Source organism: Hyposmocoma kahamanoa, unplaced genomic scaffold, assembly GCF_003589595.1.
Source record: "Hyposmocoma kahamanoa isolate Upper Pololo Valley unplaced genomic scaffold, ASM358959v1 65, whole genome shotgun sequence".
NCBI classification, from domain to species: Eukaryota; Metazoa; Arthropoda; class Insecta; order Lepidoptera; family Cosmopterigidae; genus Hyposmocoma; species Hyposmocoma kahamanoa.
Genome location: NW_020653853.1, coordinates 17,316,567 through 17,341,993, shown reverse-complemented (window position 1 = coordinate 17,341,993; position 25,427 = coordinate 17,316,567). Strand labels below are relative to the sequence as shown.

General features: G+C 37.0%; 1 protein-coding gene across 1 annotated transcript in view; it reads right to left on the bottom strand.

Moving 5' to 3' along the window:
- The window catches only part of LOC113231345 (runt-related transcription factor 3), a 49,970-nt gene that overhangs the window by 1,829 nt on the left and 22,714 nt on the right, over nt 1-25,427 (bottom strand). The window contains exons 3-4 of the mRNA XM_026465634.1: nt 2,628-2,744; nt 1,032-1,217 (exon numbers count right to left, since the gene is read on the bottom strand). Coding sequence (XP_026321419.1) covers nt 1,032-1,217; nt 2,628-2,744 — 303 coding nt within the window. The remainder of the gene's footprint in view (nt 1-1,031; nt 1,218-2,627; nt 2,745-25,427) is intronic.

Here is a 25,427-nt window from a genome sequence, read left to right as displayed (position 1 = left end):
CAATATAGCTTGAGCAAAGCGTTAATAGTAATTATTGTAGAGGCTGGGACATATAATTGTATTATACTAGTCAGGAAATTCCCGTTTCCGCCGAGGCATGCATAATGCTTTTCTCAAACAATGCGAGGAAATAAATGACTAAAGAATTAATGAGAATGTATAATAGACAAAGCAAAACAAGTTTAACATGACAAATTTTAATTCTTACTATTATATGGCAGAGTACACTACGGTTCACAATTGTATTTTTGCTTTTCTCACTAGAACTCATTTTTGCGAAGAAAATATAAAAATAAAAAGTAACAACTGAGAAAAAATTCCTTCGATCCGGCCGGACTCGAACCGACGTCTTCTAGCATACCATGCCAGACGATATACCAACTAAATCACGGAACGAAGCAGCGGACCTCACGAATATTTCTATGTGCTTGTTGTCGTGACTTTGTATTTGGTTTTTCAACGACTTTTTAGTCGTAGCGCCATCTATGAGAAATCTGTGAAAGTTTTATCACCCAGTTAGATACCTTTACAGCTACCGGCCCTGGTTGAGAGATTGATGATTGGCGAGACAGTCGCTATTCATTGTATTTTAAATTTTTATTGAATTGATATTCAATTGTTTTTTTGTGAAATTACTCCACTAGTTTGTTATAATTATTAATACAAAGATCGAAAAAAATCACCATCTGATCAGATCAGATGCATGGCATTCACTAAAATTACTATAGCACTATAGTTGGCAGACTAGGCAAAGTTTCTTTGCTCTCGCGAGTTTTGTCTATATGTGCCACTACTAAACCTAGTCGGCCATATTGTTCATAATCATAACGAGACTTGTTTGTGAAATATATTTATTGGTAGTGCATTGAGGCTTTTTGACGTCTGCATGGTCGATCGATAAAAGTTGTAACACAAAAGTGATCGTAGATTGCGATCAAATTAGTCAGCAGACATTGCGATTATAGCTTATGGTAGCCCATGGCGAATGCCGTTCGCAATCTGACATTTATAGAAACATTTATAGTACACACCAGTATTGTTAGCTGTAAAGTCCTGCGTAGGTGTCTGTTCAGGCACTGTGCCGGCAAATCCGAGCGCCGGAGGGTTGAACTGTGAGGCAGCGGGTGCAGCGCACGATGGCAAGTACGCGGGATATGCGCCCGCGCCGCCGTAGCCCCAGTGTGAGTTGCTCGAGCTGAGGCCGAACTGGCTCATGTCTGTAGAAATAAGTTTAAATTAACATTTTGTTAGTTGCTTTCACTAACTATCGAAAGTCTAGAGGCTGCATCAAACATGCCCCATAATTTTTTTATGACACAAAGTGACGGGACGAACAATTCCTGGTGGTAAGTGACACGCCTGTCCATAACAGTTGCAGTACCATTCAGATCTTTAAATCACAAGAATCTAAGGGGCACTGCCACTGCGCTCGTCACCCTGATACGTACATTGACAAGTCCCATGTGCCTGTAATTTCTCCCTTCAAAACCGGAACACAGTAATGCTCAGATTACTGTGCTTGGAGGCAGAAATAGGTAAGATCTTTCACAAGGACTCTCACACACTCACGGAACTCTTCATTCATTCATGAGGATAGTGGTGGCTTGAATAACAGCTTGTATCCTACAGTTCCGGTCGATTTATAATTCTGCCTTCAACGTTGCCAACTAATTTAGTTATAATTTTAAATCTTTTATTATTGCAACTTCCATACACAAATACACTACGCACAGCACACTGCATGTGTGCAAGCCAAAAACAATAACAAACGTGAATCCTTTTATAAAGATATCGGAGGGAAAACGGCACGGCAGCGATCGCTACGTGCACTGCGTTCACTTTATTTTTTCCACAGTATTACCGGCTTTTATTTTTCGGTATCACGGTTCCGTTTTTGGCCGGCCGTCGGCGGAGTCGGTTTTTATACGATATGTGCGCGCCCGCTGAGTCGATTTGTGGATGTTTTTTCCGTTTTGAGTCGCGTGAGTTGTTTTGGGGTGGACGTGGATTTTAGCAGAGTCGGTGCATGGTTGTTCGATTGCGTCCGCAGTCAGTGCTCCTCTTTTTGCGCCGGCTGATAGAATCCGCGCTTTAGTGAACGTAGTTTAGCGTATCGCCGTACCGCGGTCACACATTCATTTTTGAACTAGACCTTTATGAACGTTTGCCGCCGCCGATTCAAATCTGTTTTTCTGAACTGTTTATAACTTTTTATAACGTCTTAACAGTTCTACAATGTACTATGGGAAAAGTATTAAACGCCCAATGTGCATTAAAATGTATGCAACGTATGCCCTCGGTCATACATGCAAAACATATTCTTCTAGATACGCTTTGGTTATATAGAATAGCTCTAAATTTGGATGCGATAGTGTCATTATAAAGCAGACTGAGACAAGGCGAGAGTGAATAGGCATTATTTAGGTGTACATGCTCCATCGTCCACTTCATCATCATTTACTTTGATAAAAAAAAGACTCGGCGTTTACGTGATCATAGGAATAATATTGACTGGGTCTGAGTCACTTCCCACACATTTTGATGTAAACGGGGCCTTAGCATGATAAAGGTTTACTAAAACTGTACTAATTAGTATATAATAACTATAAGTAGGTATCTATACTCACTCTGACAAGTTGTGATGGGCGGCATACGAAACCCGCCCAGTGGGTCCGGTGGAAACGGGAACGGTCGCTGGCCAAACGCGAAGTGGAACTGCTGCTGCTGCCCTAGGAGAGACAACACTACATCAGTACGATACAGGCTGCCCTTGCCAACGAACATTGTCGTGCAAATAAATCACAGTTTCTATATTGTTAGTAGGGAAAAGGTAAAAGGGAAAAGTCTCCCACGAGATGGTGGATGATGACGAGTAGAGAAATTATACATCATAGGAAATGTCAATGAAAGAATGAAAGAAGAAACGTTTATTCATTAAACTGAGTCACTATACACATTTAAATTTAATTAGTTAAGATTAAAACAACACGTGACTGAGTAATTTTTGGTTAGAAAGAGAAAAAGGTCACGAGTCCGCAAACTTAAGTCCTCAAACTTGTGCTCAATTTGCTATTGTCGTGACTAATTATCTCGCGATAGTTTTTATGATAAGTGTCTTTATGATGTTGATATGTTTGTAAATTCCTTAAATACATTTAAGAGAAAAGTGGGAGAACTGACCTTCTAGTGGTTCTAATGAATATTTTTATTATTATCTTTGTGTCTGTAATGTGAATATTAACAAAATTTATTAAAGATGTAAAGTTTAAAGAAAGGCTGTAACAATATAAAGGTAAATGTAAAAAAACATATATAACAGTATAAAACACTCCCTATACTTTATTATTAAGGCACTTATCCCTAAATGGGCCGAGAAACTGAATTACAGAAATAGATACATGAAGGGTGTAGACTTATAAATTATTACACATGATTAGCTTATTAACAGCTCTGACTGTTGTGGCGGTCGAGCTGGGAGTGACCATGGTACGAAAACAAAATGAGAAAGTGAAGGAAGATGGAACAATTCAAATTTAAAATTTAAATACAAGTAAAATAAAAAAAATTATAAGATACAAGAGGAGTGAGGCGATACAAAGAGGAGAGATGACGGTGTAAGGAGGTCACACCGTCACATACTCACACCCTAGTTCCACTGGAAGGGTAGGCAGAGACCACGGAACGCCACTTTACTCTATCCTGACACAACTCGCGAGCCTCACATGCACCAACTACCCTTTTCATACAACATCTTTTATTCTTGTCACTTTGAATTTGCCTTTTTGAGGACGTCACCGATCTAGTCAATGTCAGTCCTTCTGGGACATCCTTTCCATCCACATTCGCATCATATATCTGTTTGGTAATACTTCTTACATCCATCCGCTCTACATGCCCAAACCACCTCAACATTCCTTTCTATATTCTAGTTACTACATCCTCTTTCATGCCACATCTTTCATATATTATAGAATCTACAGTTTCACTGTTATGCGTAATCGATCAAAACCATTTGGGTATCTTGTCATTGGCAACCAGAATGTAATGATTAGAATTTAGATTCCTAGTTAAATTGTAAAACTTCTGTTAAACTAATTTTTCTTATGAGTAATAGGCCAGCACAATCGGGACGTTAGAGGGATTCTTACTTAAAAAGTACCACCTATTTTACACTTGACTTAAAAAATCCAATTAGAAAACTGAATTTTATTTACATTTCTATTACAAGCAGAAAGCTGTGAATAAAAAAAACAATAAACGCCACCATTACACGTTGCAATATACGGATAGATTAAGTTTAAAATTCGCTTTAAAATTCTAAGAATAGCAACTTCGCTTCAAGCGAACTCCGAAACACTTTGATTGAAGTTTAAAGTTCGGCTTCTTTGTCTGCATTAATGCGCATCGTTTAAAGTCTACGTGTCGACTTATCTAGGTTTTTGCCGTTCAGTTTTTGCCGTCAGTTTTTCCAAAAGTTTCTTTGACTGCAACTAAAAATCTACAATATGTTATCAAGGTGTATGTATGTATATCAATGATGTAAATAATATGAAACAATTGGCTTGAATTCATTTAAAAACCAATTCGCATCCGTGGTGTAATAAAGCTACATCTGCAAAAGACAACTTTTCAGGAAAGTTGTGCCCCACTATTGAGCAAAGATCGCCGCCCTCTTTTTCCATTAGTCACAGTCTTGGGTTACATCTGGCCGGTAGGGGTTGCACGATAGGGCGCGACTAGCGCGAGAGCGACATAAAGCGCGAGATACTGCTATTCACCTAATCGAGCTAGCCCTATAGTTCTTTACAAAGGTCTCTAAATCATGCGACGATAGCCAACTTCTTGTTCTTTTTATCACATTTGAAATATTTTTAAAAGCCACTTCTTAAAAAAATATAAGTCGCGAGAATTGTACAATGTGTATGACGCAGCTACACGTGCCCACAAACGTGAAATAAAGTAAGAACAAGGAACGAATGTCACAATTACGTACCCATGTTATAATAAAGAGTCATGTGATCATATGTCTAAAGTGCTTTTATCACATATAATAGTCATAAAAATAATACGAACTACTTATATGAAATAAATTACGTAGAGTGAAAACCTCGCATATGCCTTTTCACATAGTTTTATGCTGATTTTTGTTACAGAAAAACTTATAAACTTCTTGCTCAAATATGTTATTAAAGTAATCTATAGTACCGGCACGCTATGATGGCGGTTTTGGCGTTTGTCCGTTCATCAAGTTTCGTATTAATTCATAACTACGTTGAAGGAGCTAATTGATGTTCGTTGTTGTCAATGGCGACGTGACGTGACGAATGTATGGATGTCTAATTTTACGACACAACTCGGCATTTGTTTTTCGAAATTTAAAAAAATGAAATCTAATACGATCGTCACTTATAGGATCGATGTCCAACACAACTACCTCCGGCAAACTCGCGTCAAAGCTCAATGCAAAACAAAGCAGTTTCGAATTGACGATATATTAAGTACGTAAACATTTTTATTTTCGTTTTATTAAAACTTTTTAATCAGCTACCACTTGCAAATATATAAACCTACAAACTTATACATGCGACTCCGCATTTGATTATATATTTTTCGATAATGAATTGAGATTTCACCTCACTACTGTAATCTGTCAAAACGGCCATCATAGCGTGCCGGTACTGTAATACCGAAAGGTGTACAATATAAGTAATTGAAATGGTAACTACAAACATTATTACGTTTACTACATTTTACACATTGACTTACAAATAAATGGACGACGGGTCTAATACAAAAACCACGAAAAAAATGTCCCAAGTCAACCTATTCGAAATTTAAATTATAATGTCATCGCAGTATCGCGCTGTCCGTAGAACAAATGAAGACTAAAGCGGAGTGTCGCGCTCTGTATACGATTTTAGCGCCTTAAAAGTGCGGACACTTTTTAGCGCGGACCCGACGTCCATATAATTGTAAGTCAATGATTTTACACCACATTTTTGTCTTCGTTCTGAAAAATTACATGGAAATCACATACGAGTTTTTCACTCTAAGACGAAGTGAAATGTTATAACTCTCCCATTTAAGCATAAAAAGGTTAATTTCGTTCATGGAATCTTTAAGCTTTCTCTTGAAAAGTTATCATTTTGCAGATGTTAACCTTATGCGATTATAGTTCTTGATATCTTAACAAGTTTACAATTGATCCCGTATATTACGTACCTATCTATATTTGTGTTGGATAGTGATTACGTACAAGTCCCTAAGGGAACATTTCCGAGCAAATACCGTTAGACGATATCACGACACGTTGCGATGTGTCGGGGGGTATCCGAGACACTCGATAATTCATCGACACTCGGCCGACACTCCTGACACTCTGAGAGCACGTGTACGTATTTGTGAGGCGCGAAACGGTTTTATTAAGTTCCACTTGCCGAAGAGCCCTCTTCATGGGGACTTTGTGATATGAGAATGTATCAATATAGAGACTGTGAAGATCCCCGATATTGTGGTTTTAGTGCGACTACTTAAAATCTTTTTAGTGTAATTCGTAAGGGATACAAGTTCCTCAATATAGCGTAATACTGTGAGGGTATCAACGTGAAGTTTTTCGTTTTTAGTTTTTGTTACTTTGGTTATGATACTAATTTATATGTGGAGGGAAACATAGGGAAAGGTCTACCCCAGTATTATTTCAATCATTTAGTTGTTAGTTCTACTATTTAAAATCTTTTTAGTGTAATCCGTAAGAAATAGAAGTTCCTCAATATTGCGTAATACGGTGAGGGTATCAACTTGAAATTTGTCAGTTTTAAGTTTTTGTTACTTTGATTACGACACAACTTTATATATGGAGGGAAACAGGGAAAGGCCGACCCCAGTATTATTTTAATCATGTAGATGTTAGTTCGACTATTTAAAATCTTTGTTAGCATAGTCAGCTTATTATATGTATAATAAGTTCATTGGAGTTCCGCAAGACGGGTAAGGTATCAATCTAAAATTTGTCGATTTTTAGTTTTTGTTATTTGATTACGACACAAATTTATAAGTGGGGAAAAATGTAAGGAAATGTCAACCCCGGCATACATATTTCAATCATATAGCTGCTAATGCGACTACCTAAAATCTTTTTTAGTGTAGTCAGTAGGAAAAATCAGGTCATAAAAATTTCACAAGACAGTGAAAGTATTTTTTTTTTGTTACTTTGATCACGGTACAAATTTAATGTGGAGGAAAAATTTGACTTTAGAATACATATCTAGATCATGTAGTTGATATCCCTTAAAAAGGCTAGATTATAAATACCAAGTAGAGACGGGCGTAGGTATGTGAAAAGACTCATGTAGTGCAAGTTGAAGCAGTCAGAAGCATAGGAAACATATTAGACAACATTACATACGTGGCTCTGATCGCAAAGTAAGTAACTAGAGCACTTATGCCATGGAAATCGAAAACAATGACGGTACCACAAACACTCAAACCCGATACAGTACAGAAAAGTTGTTTTTTTTACACCAATGGCGTTATTGAGAACCAGTGTAGGTACATGTCACTTGACTACGGAGGTCGTCATATAGCAGATCCGCAGTCTCTGCCTTTCCTAGTCAAAATGTTGTATTTAGCTTATACATATATACAAAAACAGTTAGTTAGTTAGTAGAGTTACATAAAATGTCAAGTTGCAGAACGCAATTCTTGGTCGGCACTTCTGGTCACTCTTCTCCAAAGCGGTCTGTCCTGGGTCGTCTGTGGTCTTAACTGTTGCACTGGCAGATCTTTATTAATAAGGGATATCCATGTGAGGCGAGGTCTACGACGTCCCTTCGGCTGGTTACTTATGTCAAGGACTTTCCTTGTCATATGATCAGGCACTCGTCACATAACATGTCCGTACTAAGTCGGTTCTCTAGCAACTTTTCCGGGATAGGCCACACTTTAAAACTGCCTCTGATGTGGATGTTTTCAACGTGGTCTAGTCTTGTAACATCGCCCGCCCATTTTAGCATTTTAATTTCCACGCTATGTATTCTATTTTCTTGCAGCTTTTTGAGAGGCCAACATTCAGATGGTGACGTTTGCGTCTGTTGTCCCATCATTACAGATGATTGAACCGAAGTATTTGAAACAGTCGACTTGTTTGAGCGGGACGTTTTGAAGATAGAGAGAGCTCCTGTTATTGGTATCGCTGAAATTGCAATGCATATGTTCAATCTTCTCTCTCGTAACTCGTAATCCGGCTCTTTCGACAGTTGCAGAACACAATTATAGTTAAAATACAAGTTTTTCAACAGCCTTCGGAGTTGGAAATTCTGTTCTAACAAGACGAACAAGTGCACATGGGTGCTAGGGAAACCCAATATAATCGGTGACATGGACACACATATAGACAACCACAAATTACACCTAAGCTCATGAGAGAAATGTAAGCCATACAAATATTTCTCCCGGCCCGGAATCGAACCCGAGACCTCTATATGGCTGTCTAGTATGGTAATCGTTTCGCCACGTAGTAGTGCTTAGCGACATGTCTGCCCATAATAGTTGCAGTACCATTAATAGCTTTAAATCGCAAATATATGACAATCACTGCCACTGCGCCCGTGAACCTTGTACATACTACCCTGTCTACTACCGTCACCCTTATACTTACTAACACTAGTTATATAAGAGTTATGATTGTATATATCGTATATAATTTTTTCATTGAAAAAACGACCTCAAACCTTTGCTTATTGGCTTTTTGTGATATTTATGGGATTCTCTTATCAAATTCTGACTTCTTGGTGATAATGGGACTATTACGGACTCCTATTGTGTCGACTTTTATTTGCATAAAATATTTTTTAAATTTGTGATAGCCGAAACGAACCCAGAACAGCAACGTTGGCATCGGGGACCACCTCGAGAGTATTTATAAAGACCTTTTTTAACGAAAAAATAATTCACAATCGGTCCACAATTGACGGAGAAATCGGTATAAAATTTGAGGATTTTCTTCGATTTCTGCGGATCACCTCATCCAATTCTGACTTGGTGACAATGGGTCCACCAAGAGAGTGCATCCTTTCAACCAAAAAAGAATTATCAAAGTCGGTCCACAATTGACGGAGAAATCGGAAAAGATACATATCGTCTGTAGAAGTCTTTAATTTATATAGCTATGATAAGAAAATCACTACTTTTCTGCACGTGAAGCTCAATAACGAAAAAGTTATAAACTTAATAAGAGTTTTATCTGCAGAAAGATTGTGAATTTCTTTCTTTTCTTTTCTGAAGTTAGAGGTTTCACAATCGACGCATTTATTTGTTTAAAACTCAAAAACGTAAAGATTTAATCGTGTAAAAATCTTATTGAAATTCAAGTTGTCGTTAACGTTTCATGTCTTGTGTTATCTTTACCCAACAATGATCAATCCACTTGGCACAATTTTCTTCAAAAATTTATTGTTTATATGATGTTTAGTCTCAATATTGCTTTAAGTTATTATCGTAATAATTAGAGTACGATCGAAATCGAAAAATCGATAACAGGAAAACAGTCGTGAAATTAACACATACTCCCTGTATTTTTTTTTAAATGGCGCTTTCGCACTTTCAACTAAACACCTACGAATTATGTACTCGACAAAACATTAAATTGACAAATGGACGCATAAACTCAAAAACAAATGCCAAGCGGTTAACACAGTACAGTATATACGAACCATAGATAGTAAAGCGCACACATGCACAATTCCCGTGCAATAGGTTCGAGTGTATAAATCAACGGTGCAACAATTATACACTTTCATGGCAAGTTGGAATTAGAAACTGTCATTTGCACCGTTCGAGGGGCCGTAGGGGGTGTCCTATACCCCCCCTGCATGTTACAGATGGGAGGGAAAAATAGGGTGCGGGCAAGGGCTACCGTGGACCTGATTAAAGGATTACAAAGGGGTGGCGTCCGGTGTAGTTAGATTTATTATGCCAAGTAATTTCTACTAGTTAGCCGCTTTACTTATTCGGACATCGACTACACACAATATTTAAGCTGGGATTTGAATTTTACTTTACAAAACTAACTGAAACTTAATATATTACATCTGTACGAGTGCCATCAGGGGGCACTCGTACAGACCATAACCTACCATAACCTTTCAAAAAACAATCTTATTTCAATGTAAGCTTATTATAACATTACTCATATTCGTACCATGACAAATCTATCAACCAAGTAATGTATTGTTGCTAAATTGACTGAAAGAACGAATGATTTCCCAATATCCATCGAGAAACACGGTGAGGCACTGGCCGTATCGCTCGATATCTCATAGGCCTTCGACAGGGTTTGGCATGCAAGTTTGCTGAGCAAGCTTCCTGCTTACGGCATCCCTGCCGACTTTTGCAGCTGGATATCAGATTTCCTTGGGGAACGGTCGATTCGAGTAGTCATTGAAGGCTGCTCATCTGACTTGATGGCTATTGATGCTGGAGTTCCTCAAGGGTCTGTTCTCTCGGCGACTCTTTTCCTGCTACACATCAATGACCTATTGGTCCCGGGTATAGTTGGGTATGCAGATGATAGTACAGTTACCGAGAGATATCTGTCTAGCGCAAGAGACGGCAGGGAAGATATTCGTTCGCTGAGAGAGGCTATGGTAGAGCGAACGAACCTGACCTTAAGTCTTGTTGCCCAGTGGGGTGACAACAATCTGGTCAGCTTCAACGCCACCAAAACGCAGGCCTGTCTTTTTTCCGCAAAAAGGAGTCCATTTGATCTGACTCCTACTTTTCGGGGTGTATCTGTCCCAGTTACCGACCGCCTAGAGCTTCTTGGCATGACATTAAGCGCAAACCTCAACTTTGGCGCTTCTATAGAGTCTAAAGCACAAACTGCAGCCAAGAAGCTGGGTATCCTTAACAAGGTGAAGCGATACTTCTCGCCTGGACAGCTTTTAACCTTATATAAAGCGCAGGTCCGGTCTTGCATGGAGTATTGCAGTCACCTGTGGGATGGCTCAGCGAAATACCAACTAGAGGCTCTTGACTCGATTGATCGCAGAGCCAGGAGGCTTATTGGCGACGATGAGCTCGAATATAAACTTCATAGTTTAGCCCATCGGCGAAAGGTCGCGGGTCTGTCGGTTTTTTACAGATTATACTTCGGAGAGTGTGCCCATGAGCTCCACCAGCTCATTCCATCCGCCCCCTTTTACCATCGGACATCTAGACGAACGGCGGGATATCACCCTCACCTGGTTGATATTCCTTTAAGTCGTACTAAGCGCTTTTCGTCATCTTTTATAATGCGCACAGCCCGTGACTGGAATTCCCTGCCTGCGTCTATTTTTCCGAGTACATACAACCCGAATATTTTCAAGGTGCGATTGAATAGGCATCTTCTGGGCGAGCTCGTACCAACGTAGACCTCATCTTTGCTCTAGGGCTAGGTAGTGGTCAAGAGTTCGTCCATTTTTAATAAAAAAAAAAAAATATATATATTGTTTATTTCTTACTAAAAATAACGCTATATGAACTGTATAACGCCATCTCTTCTTTTTCCACGTTCCTAATCGTCCTATCGTAGTATAATGTTAAAGTACTTAATATTATTTATATTCAGAGAATTTTAACTGCCAAAAAAAGAAAAGTGTGTAATAATAAAATCTATTAAAATTACCTTGTTTTCAATTATTTTTCCGTATTTTCATGAAAAGTAAATAAAACATGCAGAGTCTTGATTGTCACGTTGTGAATTCGGAATTCGAGGGTATTCCAGAACTCTACTCTGTGCTCAAGTCCGGACTTGAGTATGATTTCAATCATAGGAAATACAACCCTAATGGCAAGAATTTCAGTATGATTTCTAGTGCTTTATATCGTACTCAAGTCCTGACTTGAGCATTGAGTAGAGTTCTGGAATACGATCCATAGTCTGGTGTCAACTTTTAGTGTCGCCAAGGACTATACAGATGACGCTGTTATAATTATAATAATAATAATAATAATAATAACGCGTACACTCAACATAGCCCCGCACTAGATAAAAAACCCTGTGTCGCGGGTGGACCACGGACACACACACAGACAACCACAAATTGCACCCAAACTCACGAGAGAAATAAAAGTTGGCCATACAAATATTTCTTCCGGCCCGGAAATCGAACCTGGGACCTCTGCGTGGTAGTCTAACCGTTCGGCAACGGAGGCAGTTAACAATAATAATAATTTTACGATACAAACATTGCGTATTTTTATTTGACGAGAAATTATTTCCCAAGTACTATTAAATAAAAAAAATAAACAACATATTGAAGAGATATATGTAAATAAATAAGTTCAACTTGACTTTTAATCATTACAAATCAACATTTAGACTATAAATTCGAAAATAATACTATTTCCATTGCATCCGTGTAACTATTTTAAGATTGTTAAATTTGACATAAGAACAATATTACTTTAATTGTAAGTCACGTCATAGTACGAACTCAGTGAATGAATAGTCACAAAGCTGCCAATAAAATGTCACAGTTGTAACATTATAATAAGATTACTATAAGCGCGTCATGGTACGAAAAATCAACGTAAGATTAAAGTAATATTGTTTTAAGAGGCTGTGGTAGGTCCCCAGATTCCTTTTGTAAGAGTGTATGAATAGCTTTATTTATAATTCACAAATCATTTATTTATGGAGACACAGGTTGTATAGAAGTTGACATGAAACAAAATAAGTATAGTTTCACTATGCCCGGCCAAACATTTTGAAGGTATATTGTATATAATAATATATTTGCTCAAATATAGACTAAATTAGGTGTAAGGGTACGTTCCTATTGTGTCGTGACGACAGATAGTCGTGCAGTTTAAAATGTCGTTGTTTGTATATTTCAATGAAGTTATTCACAAATAGAACAACGCGATTAATTGTCGTTCACAACTTTTTTGACGTTACGACGACAGACTGTCTTGACAATGGAAAAAGCTAGAACGACTGTCGTCAGACGATAAATAATACGTTATGATAAAAATGTGACGACAGATAAATTTTTGATTTTTATTAATAATAATAATAATAATAATAATTATAATAAAAAGATTGATTGCCTCAATAACGACACAAAAACATAATGTATAAAAATCTAATATAGAGTTCCGAGGCAAAAGGCAATGGCTAAGCTTCTTATTGGCTCAGCTCCGTAAGCCTTGCTCAACACTAGTTTTCAGCCATTCCCCCTTTCCCTGAGATCTAGAACGGGACATACTGTAATAGGAGAAGGTATAGCAATTAAAAGAAAAACTTATATACAATACTAAACAATATCAAATAAAAAAAAGTTATATATTAGTGGCATGTGTACGTGTGGGGGTATGTGTTTGTGTGTGTCTCAGAGTGTCTCTGAGTGTGTGAGATGTGTTGTGTGAGTGTGTGTGGATGTATTTATCTGTTATGGGAAGTTGTGAGTGAATTAATGAGTATGTCCAATTTAGTTTAGAAGAAATTTTTAAAAATAAGATTTTTCCAGCAAACGTGAGTCAAATACGCCGCAGCAATTTGTTTTTTTATATCAAAGCCATTTTATATTTAATTTTGAAATGTTGTTCAAATGTTTATAATCGCAGCTTTAAACGATTCTGTCGTACAAACGACAAGGCGGCTGCCGTGACCCGATTACTTGTCGTTACGATCTAGTGGGAAGACCTAGCCACGACAGTTGTTCAACGATAAAACAAACGTCCATGACACAGTCACGACAGATAGTCGTGTATTGGGAACAGTCCCAACGCGACAGTTGTCCAACGATAAATAAAACGTTACGACTAATGGCAATGCACCCTGACATTGACGACTCCGATTCAAATTCAAATTTTTTATTTCGGACATAGTCCATATCATGTTAGTAACAAACAGCTTATAGCCTATGTTAGTAAGACAAATTATTAAAACTGTATCAAAATTCCAAATTGAGAAATTAATTAAAAAGAATATATGAGTGAAAATTAAATATTAAATTAAATCTAAAATTGAATAATAAAATTACAATATATATATACGATGGCCTAAGGGTTTGCACTGTAGGCGTTGAATACGGAGGTCCCGGGTTCGATTCCCGGTAGAACTAATTTGGGACAAATTAACTTTTCTAAATTGGTTCTGGTTTGGGTGTGTTAAGCAATATATATCTCCATAGCAGTTGCAGTGCCACTCAGAGCTTTAAATCGCTAAGAACTGAGGGACACTTCCACTTGTCACCCTAAGACATAAGTTCACAAGTCCCATTGCCTGTAATTTCACCAGCACCCTCTAGCTCTTTAAAACTGGAATGCAGTAATGCTCACACTACTGCTTGGCGGCAGAAATAGTAAGGTGGCAGTACTTCCCTGGACGAACTCTTACACAAGGACCTCTACTGCTACTAACATTAACAACATGTCGTTTTTTTTGATAATATCACTTGGGTCTGCGTACATAGAACTAATATGCAAGTCCATAATTTAACATTATTAGTTATTGGAGTCAATTTCAATGATATATAGGGCGTCACACGACTGTTCCACACGGAGGGAAAGCACCTTAAATACCGTAGATGGAAAATTTTACAGAAAGAAGACTTCGTTTTTATTTTAATAACAATTCGAACTGCATTCAAAGATTTTAAATAATCGCCTATCTGAACCGCGAATCGAACCCACCAAAAGTGAAAAAAAACACATGCAATTTTACTATACTGATCAAAAGCCTCAATTATAAAAAAATTACCTTATAGCTGACCCTGGCGACGATTTAGAGATGGTTATATTTGATAGTAATTTTAAAAAACTTCTCAATCGAATCCACAAGCACCACAGTTTCTCTCTTTCCTAGTTATCGTCATAGTAATTATATTTTATTTAAGTTTACAGTTTTATTATGCCTAAGTACGTTTTATAACAAGGATTGTTCTCTTCTTAATAACACAACATCTTAAATAAAAAGGCAGACTGAAATCAAATTTCATGAATTTAACATGTCGCTGCTTTTCAAGAATAGTGGCTCCAACCAAAATAGTTCATATTAATCTTAAGACACAGTTGCGTTCCAGAACATGCAAAATTTTATTATAAGAAAAATATCGAGTATTTTATTGGTTAAAATACTTAAGTGACAACATTGGCAGGGGTAAGATTCGTCGGCTTTGGCCATAAGATATGCATATAGTTGTTTCTAAACCATCTTCCTGATGAATTGATTTGTTGATTTGAGATAGACCATTATTCTAGAAAACCATCGATGTAATTTGAAATTAAATAGCCTTTATTTGCGGCGGCGAGTTCGATTCCCGGTTCAGACAAGCGATCATTTAAAAGTCTTTGAATGCAGTTCGAATTGTTTTTAAAATAAAAACGAAGTCTTCTTTCTGTAAAATTTTCTATCTACGGTAATTAATGTACTTTCCCTCCGTGTGGATTAGCCGTGAGACACCCCGTCTATTTACTATTACTTAGTTGAATTTTAAAGAAAATTGAACTGCATGAAACTTGAAATTTAGCCATCTTCATATTAAAACGATAACTCTTTATTATCTAATCTTAGCATGACTTGTCAGCTTCCATCGGCCATAACAAAACTTAAGTCTTGTAAACAATAAGTTCACGAACCCGAAAACAATGGCGGGGCGCCACAAAGCGGGTGGTCTTAACTTGCGCCCGCGCACCCAAAATAGCGCTGCCTTCAAAACATCGTTAATCGTACGAATATTAACTAGAGGCGGCTACTGGTCATAAACCGAGCCACCCAGGCGCAGGCAACGGTAAAAATAGGGCCAAGGAGGGATACAATGTGTTTAATACTGTATAATATCCGTCGCTATTTGCGTGTGCGCAGTGAAGCTGTTAAAGTTACGTTATTCATCTTTTAAACATTCTGTGTACACGTAGAACCAATAATTTATTATAGTGACTTGCAAAGATACTTGGACTACGTACATTTAACTTAGAAGTTTAACTGATGGTATGTTGGGCTAGTCCTAAACATATACACACATGCATTTACTGAAATATTTTGTATGCGCGCATAAATATACAACCTTAGAACTAAGTCCAAACTCATGGCACCACGATTTCGTTTAACTAAGGTAAACGATTCTTTTATGGGTAATTGCATACGTTTTTACAATAAGATTCCGGAGTATACATTAAGATTATCATTTTCTAAGTTTAAAACTTACATTAAAAGTATTTTAATTGAAAAGATATATTACAAAATTGAAGAGTATGTTTTAGATAAAGTATGGAAAGACAACAAGAGTCTAGATTCCACACAATTATGATTCAAAGTGTATTCCATAGCATTTAAGTTTATTTGAAAAGAGCAATCCCTAGAGTTTCTTGCTCGTTCTTCTCAGGGAGACGTCAAAAAATGACGTTTTCAAGATAAATCAATGTTTTCAAGTGTAAAAATTTTACCTGTGGAATAAATGGTTGTTTGACTTTGACTTCGATACAATTTTCATTCCAAGAATTCGCACCGAGCATTTCGCTTCCACATCTATATCGCGAACGGCTATGAAGTGGAATTCCCTGTCTGCATAGTTGTTTCCTGAACGGTATAACAGAGCCTTTTCAAAGCGAGAATGAATAGGCATTATGCGATATTCTTAACGCAAACGCGCGTCTTCACTGGTGAGAAGAGTACAGGCCAGCTCCAACATCATCCCGTCCATGATAGAAGGGTTCGACTGTCCATACATAAACCGCACCTGGCTCTTGCATGTCATTACTAACATTTAGAGTACGTAAGTACTTTTTCCTAACTGTATCTGTTAAATTTTCAATTTACAAATTAAATTTTTATACATATAAATGTGGAGAATTACTAATTAATAAAAAAATTCATTATGTAAATAAGTCTGCAGTCTGCGAATGTCTTGGATAAACCTATTTCAATTAAGTTTGACAATCCGTTAGCTGCGAGAGGCCATTGAAATTAAAATATAACATCCTTATTGCAATAGGGAAGATGTACTATCGTATCGTACTATACCAGTTTGGGATCCAGTATTTCCTGAGATTAAAAATCTTTAGCAGACACACAGACAATAAAAAATATTAATATGTTTATCCCTAATTGCCTTTTAAGTCATTAAATTATTAAGGTAAGTTTAAGTTATTTAATTATTAAATTACATTTAGTAAAACCCATGCTTACGGGTTGAAAGCCGAAAATAATCAGACAGATACATAGAAGAGTTCCGGCGATCTGTACCAGATTGAATTCTGTCGGGGCAAAGGATTTTTTTTGCGTTGGATCGATAGATTTAGTAGCAGTAGAGCCCCTTGTGAAAGAGTTCGTCCAGGAAAGTACGGCCACCTTACCTATATCTGCCGCCAACCAGTAATGTGAGCATTACTGCTACCCGGTTTTGAAGGCTAAGGGTGAATCACAAGCACATGGAACTTGTCAAGTTATCTCTCAGGGTGACAAGCGCAGTAGCAATAACCCTCAGATCTTTGCGATTTCAATTTGCGATTTCTCAGGGTGACGGGTACTGTGGCAGTGCCACTTTGATCTTTGCGATTTGAAACTCTGAGTGGCACTGCAACTGTTATGGACAGGCGTGTAGCTTACCACCAGACACTGACACCAGACTTGTTCGTCCCGGGACTTGGAAAAAAAATATTTGTGTTAATAATAAAAATCCATGTTGTTCATATAAAATATTTTCCAAAACGTATATAGCGTAAATTGTAATAAAAAATAATTTTTATTTAAATTTTTCTGAGTGTTCGATCTTTGTATTAATAATTATAACAAACTAGTGGAGTAATTTCACAAAAGAATAATTGAATATCAATTCAATAAAAAATTAATGAATACAGTGAATAGCGACATCTCTCGCCAGGACTGGTAGCTGTAAAGGTACTAACTGGGTGATAAATCTGTAATAAATTTCTCATAGATGGCGCTACGACTAAAAGTCGTTGAAAGACCAAGTACAAAGACACGACGCAAGCACATAGAAAAATTCGTGAGGTCCGTTGGTTCGTTCCGTGGCTTAGTTGGTATAGCGTCTGACACGGTATGCAAGAAGACGTCGGTTCGAATCCGACCGGATTGAAGGAATTTTTCTGAGTGTTCGATCTTTGTATTAATAATTATAATAAATTAATAAACTTTAAAATTTTAGTAAAATATAGAGTAGTTTGCATTAAAACACAGATGACATGAAAGTAACGCTTTTTAAAGCATGTTGCCAGTCCTTTTACACGTGTAACCTGTGGGTTGTAATAACGCACAGGTTGTACATGTATACGTATATGTATAAATACTTTGCATCTCTTTATTTTCTATCCTAAAGTTGTAATGACGACCTCCGTGTCCTGTGTTTAAACCCCGGCCGAAGAAGAACAACGTGTCGGGTCTGGGTGTTTGTGGTACCGTCGTTGTTTCCGATTTCCGTAACACAAGTGCTTCAGTTACTTTGCGATCAGAGCAACGTATGTAATTGTGTATAATATTTATTTACTTTAATATTTGTTCTACATAAGCCTATTCAAATATTCGTTTATTAGTCTTTTGTTTTCATTGTAATTTTTCATGTGTTTTAAAGAATATTTAATTAATTAGTAATAAACTAAAAACTTACAAATAATGGACGACGGGTCTAATACACAAACCACGAAAAAAATGTCCCAAGTCAACCTATTTAAACGTAGTGACATGTAAAGGAATATGAAAAAGCTAAAACGTTGAATTTAAATTGTAATGTCATCGCAGTACTGTCTAATTTTGCTTGCTTCGCTGTCAGTCGAACGAAGACTAAAGCGCGAATGACGCTCTGTATACGATTTTAACGCCCTATAAGTTCGGACACTTTTTAGTAGATACTAAAGTAATCGTTGTAATTACTAGAGTTATAATACTTATTCACATGCATCTGCTAATTCGGGTCTCCGCACACTGTGGCCCATCCATACAAGGTAGTGCTTAAAACTCAATATTGAAAAAGTGGGTATTTAAAAAAATGTATGCATTGACGTAGTCGTAATAAAGTATTACATCATGCTTAAAAATACTGAGTCGCTAAATACTGTCAATTGTGAAGTTCATCAGCTCAAAATTTGCTCTTTACGGCTAAATAATAATTATTCCGCAACGTACGTTAATTTATGTGCAATCTTTAGATATTTATTTCTCACTTTTGATGCTAAAATCGATTTTAATACATTACGTCAGTGACCAAGCAAGGTATGTTGAGTTTCTTAACATTTTTTTTTTAGTACGAGATTTTTGGTTGTGGAATTTTAAATTTTAAATTATACTATTTTCTAAATGCGCAATGTTCTATTTTTGAATAATTCTTTATTATAAACGGAAAGCTTTGTATATTAGTAAACAGTGCACAGGTTTCAGCATTAGAACTTTACGCATTTTGAAATTTGAGTTTTGAGCATTACCTTGTATGGACGGACCCTAATGTGCGCCGCAGCGAACAGCACATTTTTTTCATTATTCACTAAAAGCTTTTATTAATTCCGGGAAGTGTGATAACTACCTTAGTCTATTCTACGCCCTTGTAGTTCTATATGAACATATACCTGTAACTTACTTGTCAAATCCATAATGCAAAGGGTGCAACAATCCGGTACAACACGTACCATTCATATGCGTACGTACCAGGATAACATATATCTATAGACGTCCGTGTTACCATCGGAACTTAGAATTAAATAATTTATCGCCTCCGTATAGAGGCTGGAGGCATAATAAATCAATATGCAGGGCTTGCACACACGCGTGGGTGGTTACCACACTTCCCCCCTTTCGCTCCCCCCTCGGCCCTTTCTTGACTAATTAATTAAACAACCGATTCATTACAGCAGCCTCCTTTGTGCCCTCACATTCGTCTAGTGAGCTAAGGTACAGATAGCAGCTAAGGAATTAAGGTTGTCACTTAATCTTTTACAACCCTTATTAATGTACGACACTAAAGCATCAATAGACAATAGCATCCGTGCGGTGTCTATTTGGGCAAAGTTGATTTTAAGGTATTTAGGTGTATATAGATAGAAAAATATGATTGTTAGCATTAACATATAAGATAATATGAACTATTATTGAAAAACGAAATTTTCTATTCGGGAAGCTATTCGGGATTTTTTTTCGGAAATTCACGATTGCATTTTTTACGTATTTCATTCTGATGTATCATTTAACAACAGCAGTAGTACAATTCCTTGTGAAAGAGTTCGTCCAGGGAAATACTGCCACCTTACTTATTTCTGCCGCCAAGCAGTAATGTGAGTATTAATGCGTTCCGGTTTAGAAGGTTAAGGATGCTGGTGAAATTGCAGGCATATGGGACTTGTCAACTTACGTCTCAGGGTGACGGGTACAGTGGCAGTGCCACTTTGATCTTTGCGTTTTAAAGCTCTGAATGACACTGCAACTGTTATGTCGCTTACCACCAGGCACAGGACTTGTTCGTCTCGTCACTTGGTATTATAAAAAAATATATAATTTTGTCAGTCAGTTCGCCGCGGTAATTAAAAGTTCATGTACCCTTGGTGTAATAAAGTCACATATGAAAATACGTCAAAAGGCTTTTTCATTTCTCATGCTCTTAAAGTTCGTATTTATGCTGCGTGTAGGCTGCATAAAATAGATTTTATGCTCTAGTGCATAAAATAAAATCGTCTTTTAAGACCGAGGCAATGACGCCTGCGCCAACAGCCACGTACACTAGAACTTTATAAAATAAAGTTTTACTTTTATTTTTTAAATCCGTGTTATATTACAAATATAAAAAATTAGGCTAGTAAATAGTAATTCTAATAAGTTATAAGAAATGCATAAAAAATAAAAGCTTGTAAAATATAATAGAGCGTTACGTAGTCCTACCTGTGTCACGTGTAGAAAATAATCGTTTCTTTGTAATATTGCTGTTTAATTTCCTCACAATCGAAGTGAAAAGCAGAGTGCAAAACTCGTTCATAAAACCCATTTTACCCTGGACTTAAGTGTCCACTTAATATATATATATATATATATATGTATACTTGTCTCGGCTAAAATGACGCGTTTTGTGCACTTGTTGTGCAATCTACTATTATCACATGAAAGTCAATAAAATAATACGATGTACATGAAACAAATTATGTATGTGTGTATTGTTTTTTATGATACCAAATGGCGCAACGAACAAGCCGGGCATCTGGCGATAAGCGACACTCCTGTCCTTCACCGTTACAGTGCCGCTCAATACTTTAAATCTCAAAGATTTTAGAGGCACCGCCACTGCCCATCACCCTGAAACATAAGTTGAAAAGTTCCAAGGCGGCAGAATTGGTAAGATGGCAGTACTTTCCTGGACGAACTCTTTCATATGGAGCTCTACTGATGCTATAACTCTCATGTTTAGGCATATAAAAGTCATCCACTAATTTCGTTTGTAGAATTTTTAAACTTCTCATCTGAATAATTGTAATTTTGCAGATGTGGCCTTGTTATACCGAGGGTGCGAGTTTACCTTCATAGACAGAAAATTAAATTCAATAAAGATTACGCAGTGATATTTCATTTTGAATTGAAAGCATTGTAGTCAATCAAGAGATTAAGTATTTTAATCCTTTAGATATAAGGTTAACATTTGTAATATTTTTACGGAAGGAAGAGATTCTCAAAAATAATTTTATCATCCATGACTTTAAAAAATGTAATCCATATCGCAATTTTAATAATGAATGATCGCAAATTGGCTCGACTGCCCGTACGTTAAACATTGTTACTATGATCCAACTTACGTGAAAACGCGTAGCAGTATCTTATTTTGTCCTCTCTGTTGTTTGTGTGTACTAAAATTAGTATTCATTTGACAATTGCTAACACTGAATGGCTTGTTAACTTGATAAATGAAATTTTATTTATTAATAATAAAGTGTAGGTTTGAAACATTGACTTACAATTATATGGACGTTGTGTCCGCGCTAAAAAGTGTCCGAACTTATAGGGCGTTAAAATCGTATACAGAGCGTCATTCACGCTTTAGTCTTCGTTTGTTCGACTGACAGCGAAGCAAGCAAAATTAGACAGTACTGCGATGACATTACAATTTAAATTCAACGTTTTAGCTTTTTCATATTCCTTTACATGTCACTACGTTTAAATAGGTTGACTTGGGACATTTTTTTCGTGGTTTTTGTATTAGACCCGTCGTCCATTTATTTGTAAATCAATGGTTTGAAAAGTAAAATTTTTGGACAACTGACAGCGTACAAATCAAAACTAATATAACGTTAGAAATATCAAAAATAATTTTATCATATTGGTACTTCAGAGAAGAAAAGTGAATTTGGCGCAAAAGCCAAATTACAAAGTTGCAAGGAGAGCGATAAACATTACCTTTACAAACGTCCACGGTTCATGTACTTTCAATTTTTAACAGCTACCCATATAAAAATATTTCTTCCACTAAACAGGTAGAAAGAACTTGAAAGTTTAATCTAATTACATCAATAGCTAATTTTTCTTTCCTGAAGTAACGATATTTGCCACGTAATATGTTGTTTAAATCTTATTTGTCACTGTCTCAAAAATTACTTTTAGATGTAATCGCTTTATTATGAAGTTAATTATGCTAACAATGTAAATTATTAGGCATGTATTGGTATTTGTTGTCAATCTGTGTTTGGTATATATATGAATAAGTATTGACTTCACCTCAAACATTTACACACGGTTCCAAGACACAGATGTTGCCAATTAGTCCCTGTCACGGGATATAGTACGTTTAATTTGCGGCACTAACACTATTTTGCTGACTGTCCTAACACATTTAACCCTTTGGCTCGCGAGGGTCGTAAGCTGCACTATCCCTGGAGAGGGTAATTATTTTAATTTTCTTCCGCGTCAAAGCCTCGTCGATTTTCTGGATTTTACGGTCATTCGAATCTGATTTTGTATGTACTTTAAAAAACCATATGTTAGTTGCACGGGTTACATATTTTTATTATTCTGCAAATTTGTAGATCAGGATTCAAATATTAAAAATATCTTGAAAGGTGAATGCAGATTTTTTTTTATGAAACCAAGTGACGGATTAAACAAGTCGTGCGCCTGGTGGTGAGCGACACGCTTGTAAATAACAGTTGCAGTGCCACTCAGAGCTTTAAATCGCAAAGATCTGAAGGGCACATTGCCACTGCGATCATCACCGTGGGACATATGTTGACAAATACCTCATGCCTGTAATTTCATCAGCACCCTTATCCTTCAAAACCGGAACGCAGTAATGCTCACATTACGGCTTAGCTGCAGAAATAGGTAAGGTGGCAGTACATAATTTTTTTTATACACTTCCATAAGGAGCTCTAGTGCTGCTAATAGCTGACAAACTGTTATAATTATTATACTAATTTTATGATAATTTGTTTTGATGTCATGACGCATGGTCCGTTTATATTACATTTTGTGAAGCTGCGACCTCCTTCATCTTCATCCCACCTTTTTATCACCATTTTCTCTGGTTCCTGGCCACTTACTTTTGAAATTTTGAATCGTTATGCAATTGTTTTTCTTCGTCATTCTTACTTTGCTTCGTACCGTCGTCACTCCAATCAAGATTCTCGGAGAGAAAACACGTATTCTTCAATCATGTAAACTGACATCCTGGCTGCTTGCTTATAGAGCAGCTATATATGTGTACGAATACTGGCCTTTTTGGGGTGAGTGTCTACTTTATATTCATCCATAAGCATACCCGATTGTAATTTAATATAGGGAATGTTTTATAGTATTAGACCTGTGTTTTTATACCACTGTTTTTGTTACATCCTTCCCTTCTCCATTCCTCACCTTTTCTTTGTTTCTGCCTCTACTATAAAAATTGTGTGGACCGAGATTTCTCTTCAATTTTGCCAAGGCTAAGACGCAAGTCTAATTCAATTCAAATTCATTTATTCAGATAACTAGGATCCATAAGTGTTAAAACAATGAAACTTATAATTAGGTTAGTACTTAAATTCTAGAACAGATTTTGTATTATTAATGAGATGCCGCATTGTGGGACACTCACATCTAACCGTAATTGTCTTCAGGAGGCTGTTACCGCTGCCACGTATTCTGTTCAACAGAGATGCTGATCTTTTGCGCAAGACTGCCATGAAGCTATCCACACGGGCTTCAGCAAACATGGCAGACGCACTGCAAAACCGCGGCAGCCGCATCAGCGTCCTGAAGGCGTTATTGTATTGCGTGCGCATGGCCCTGAGCGAGACTTGGGTATAGCTGGCCCACAGAGCCCCCACGTAGAGTGGTGTGCAGTAAACTCTGAAAAGAGTGACCTTCTCCTCCACCGTACATCGAACAAACCTGCGAGCCAGCATATTCGCCCTCACCGACAGTGCCCTGCGCTCGCGTTCTATATCCATATTGTCCTTGAGGTCGTCGGCAATATAGTGTCCTAAATATTGAAATGTGCTACTCTCTTCAATGGAATTCCATTGAGACTTATGGGAAGCACATTGTTAGGACTCTTCTTACCGGCGACCCCAAAAACCATATACTCAGTCTTTTTGACGTTGTGCATCAATCCATGCGAGGCGGCATAATCCTCACAAACTCCAATCAATTTTCTAAGTGCACTGACTAACTTACAAAGTTATAACTCTAACTTGTCTAGAATCATTTTAGCTGAAACATTTGCGTTATCGTGCAAAATTAACTCCGTAACCGTCTCATTTGATTTCAAATACAAAACATATTCCAATAAGCGTTAATAATAATTCTTGATCGTTTATGAAACATATTATTGCTTCATAAACGATCTTGATCTCAATAACTTCACCCCTGCCTCAATATTCAACTGAGTGAGCAATTATTTTAATTTCTTCCGCGCGTCTGTCTGTCTAGGTGCGACCCGCAAGACGCGGGCGCAGTCATTTGTTCCCGTCCCACGAACCCTGCGTTAACTATTTAAATTGCTTCGCTGATCGATTGTTTGCATTTCAGATTGGAAACAGAAAGTTGAACTGAATGTACGTTTTAAGTTGGCAATTATTCGTCCGAGCTGATATGAAATGCTTTGAGTGAAGTAAAAAAACAATAGACGACAATACGCCCAAGAGAAAGGCATTACAAGACCATAATGGAATTCTTTGAAATGACACGCGGAATGTCGAGGTATTCATTATAAGTACACAAGTTCAACAAGAACATGAAATAAGCTTGGTTAGAGTAGAACAAAAGTTACAGGTAGTTATTTACATGAGTGCACGATCTCAATTTGTAGTACGATAGAAATGAACGTAGTTGTGTAAAGTTATATAGTAGCTACAGCAATTTCCAAAAGTGAAAATTAGGGACGAGTGTCTAACATCGTACTTCGATTTCACGCTACACGCATTCGAAAAGGAAAAGCCGGTGGGCACCACTGAAATTATTAATAAATTACCTTCATTAACGC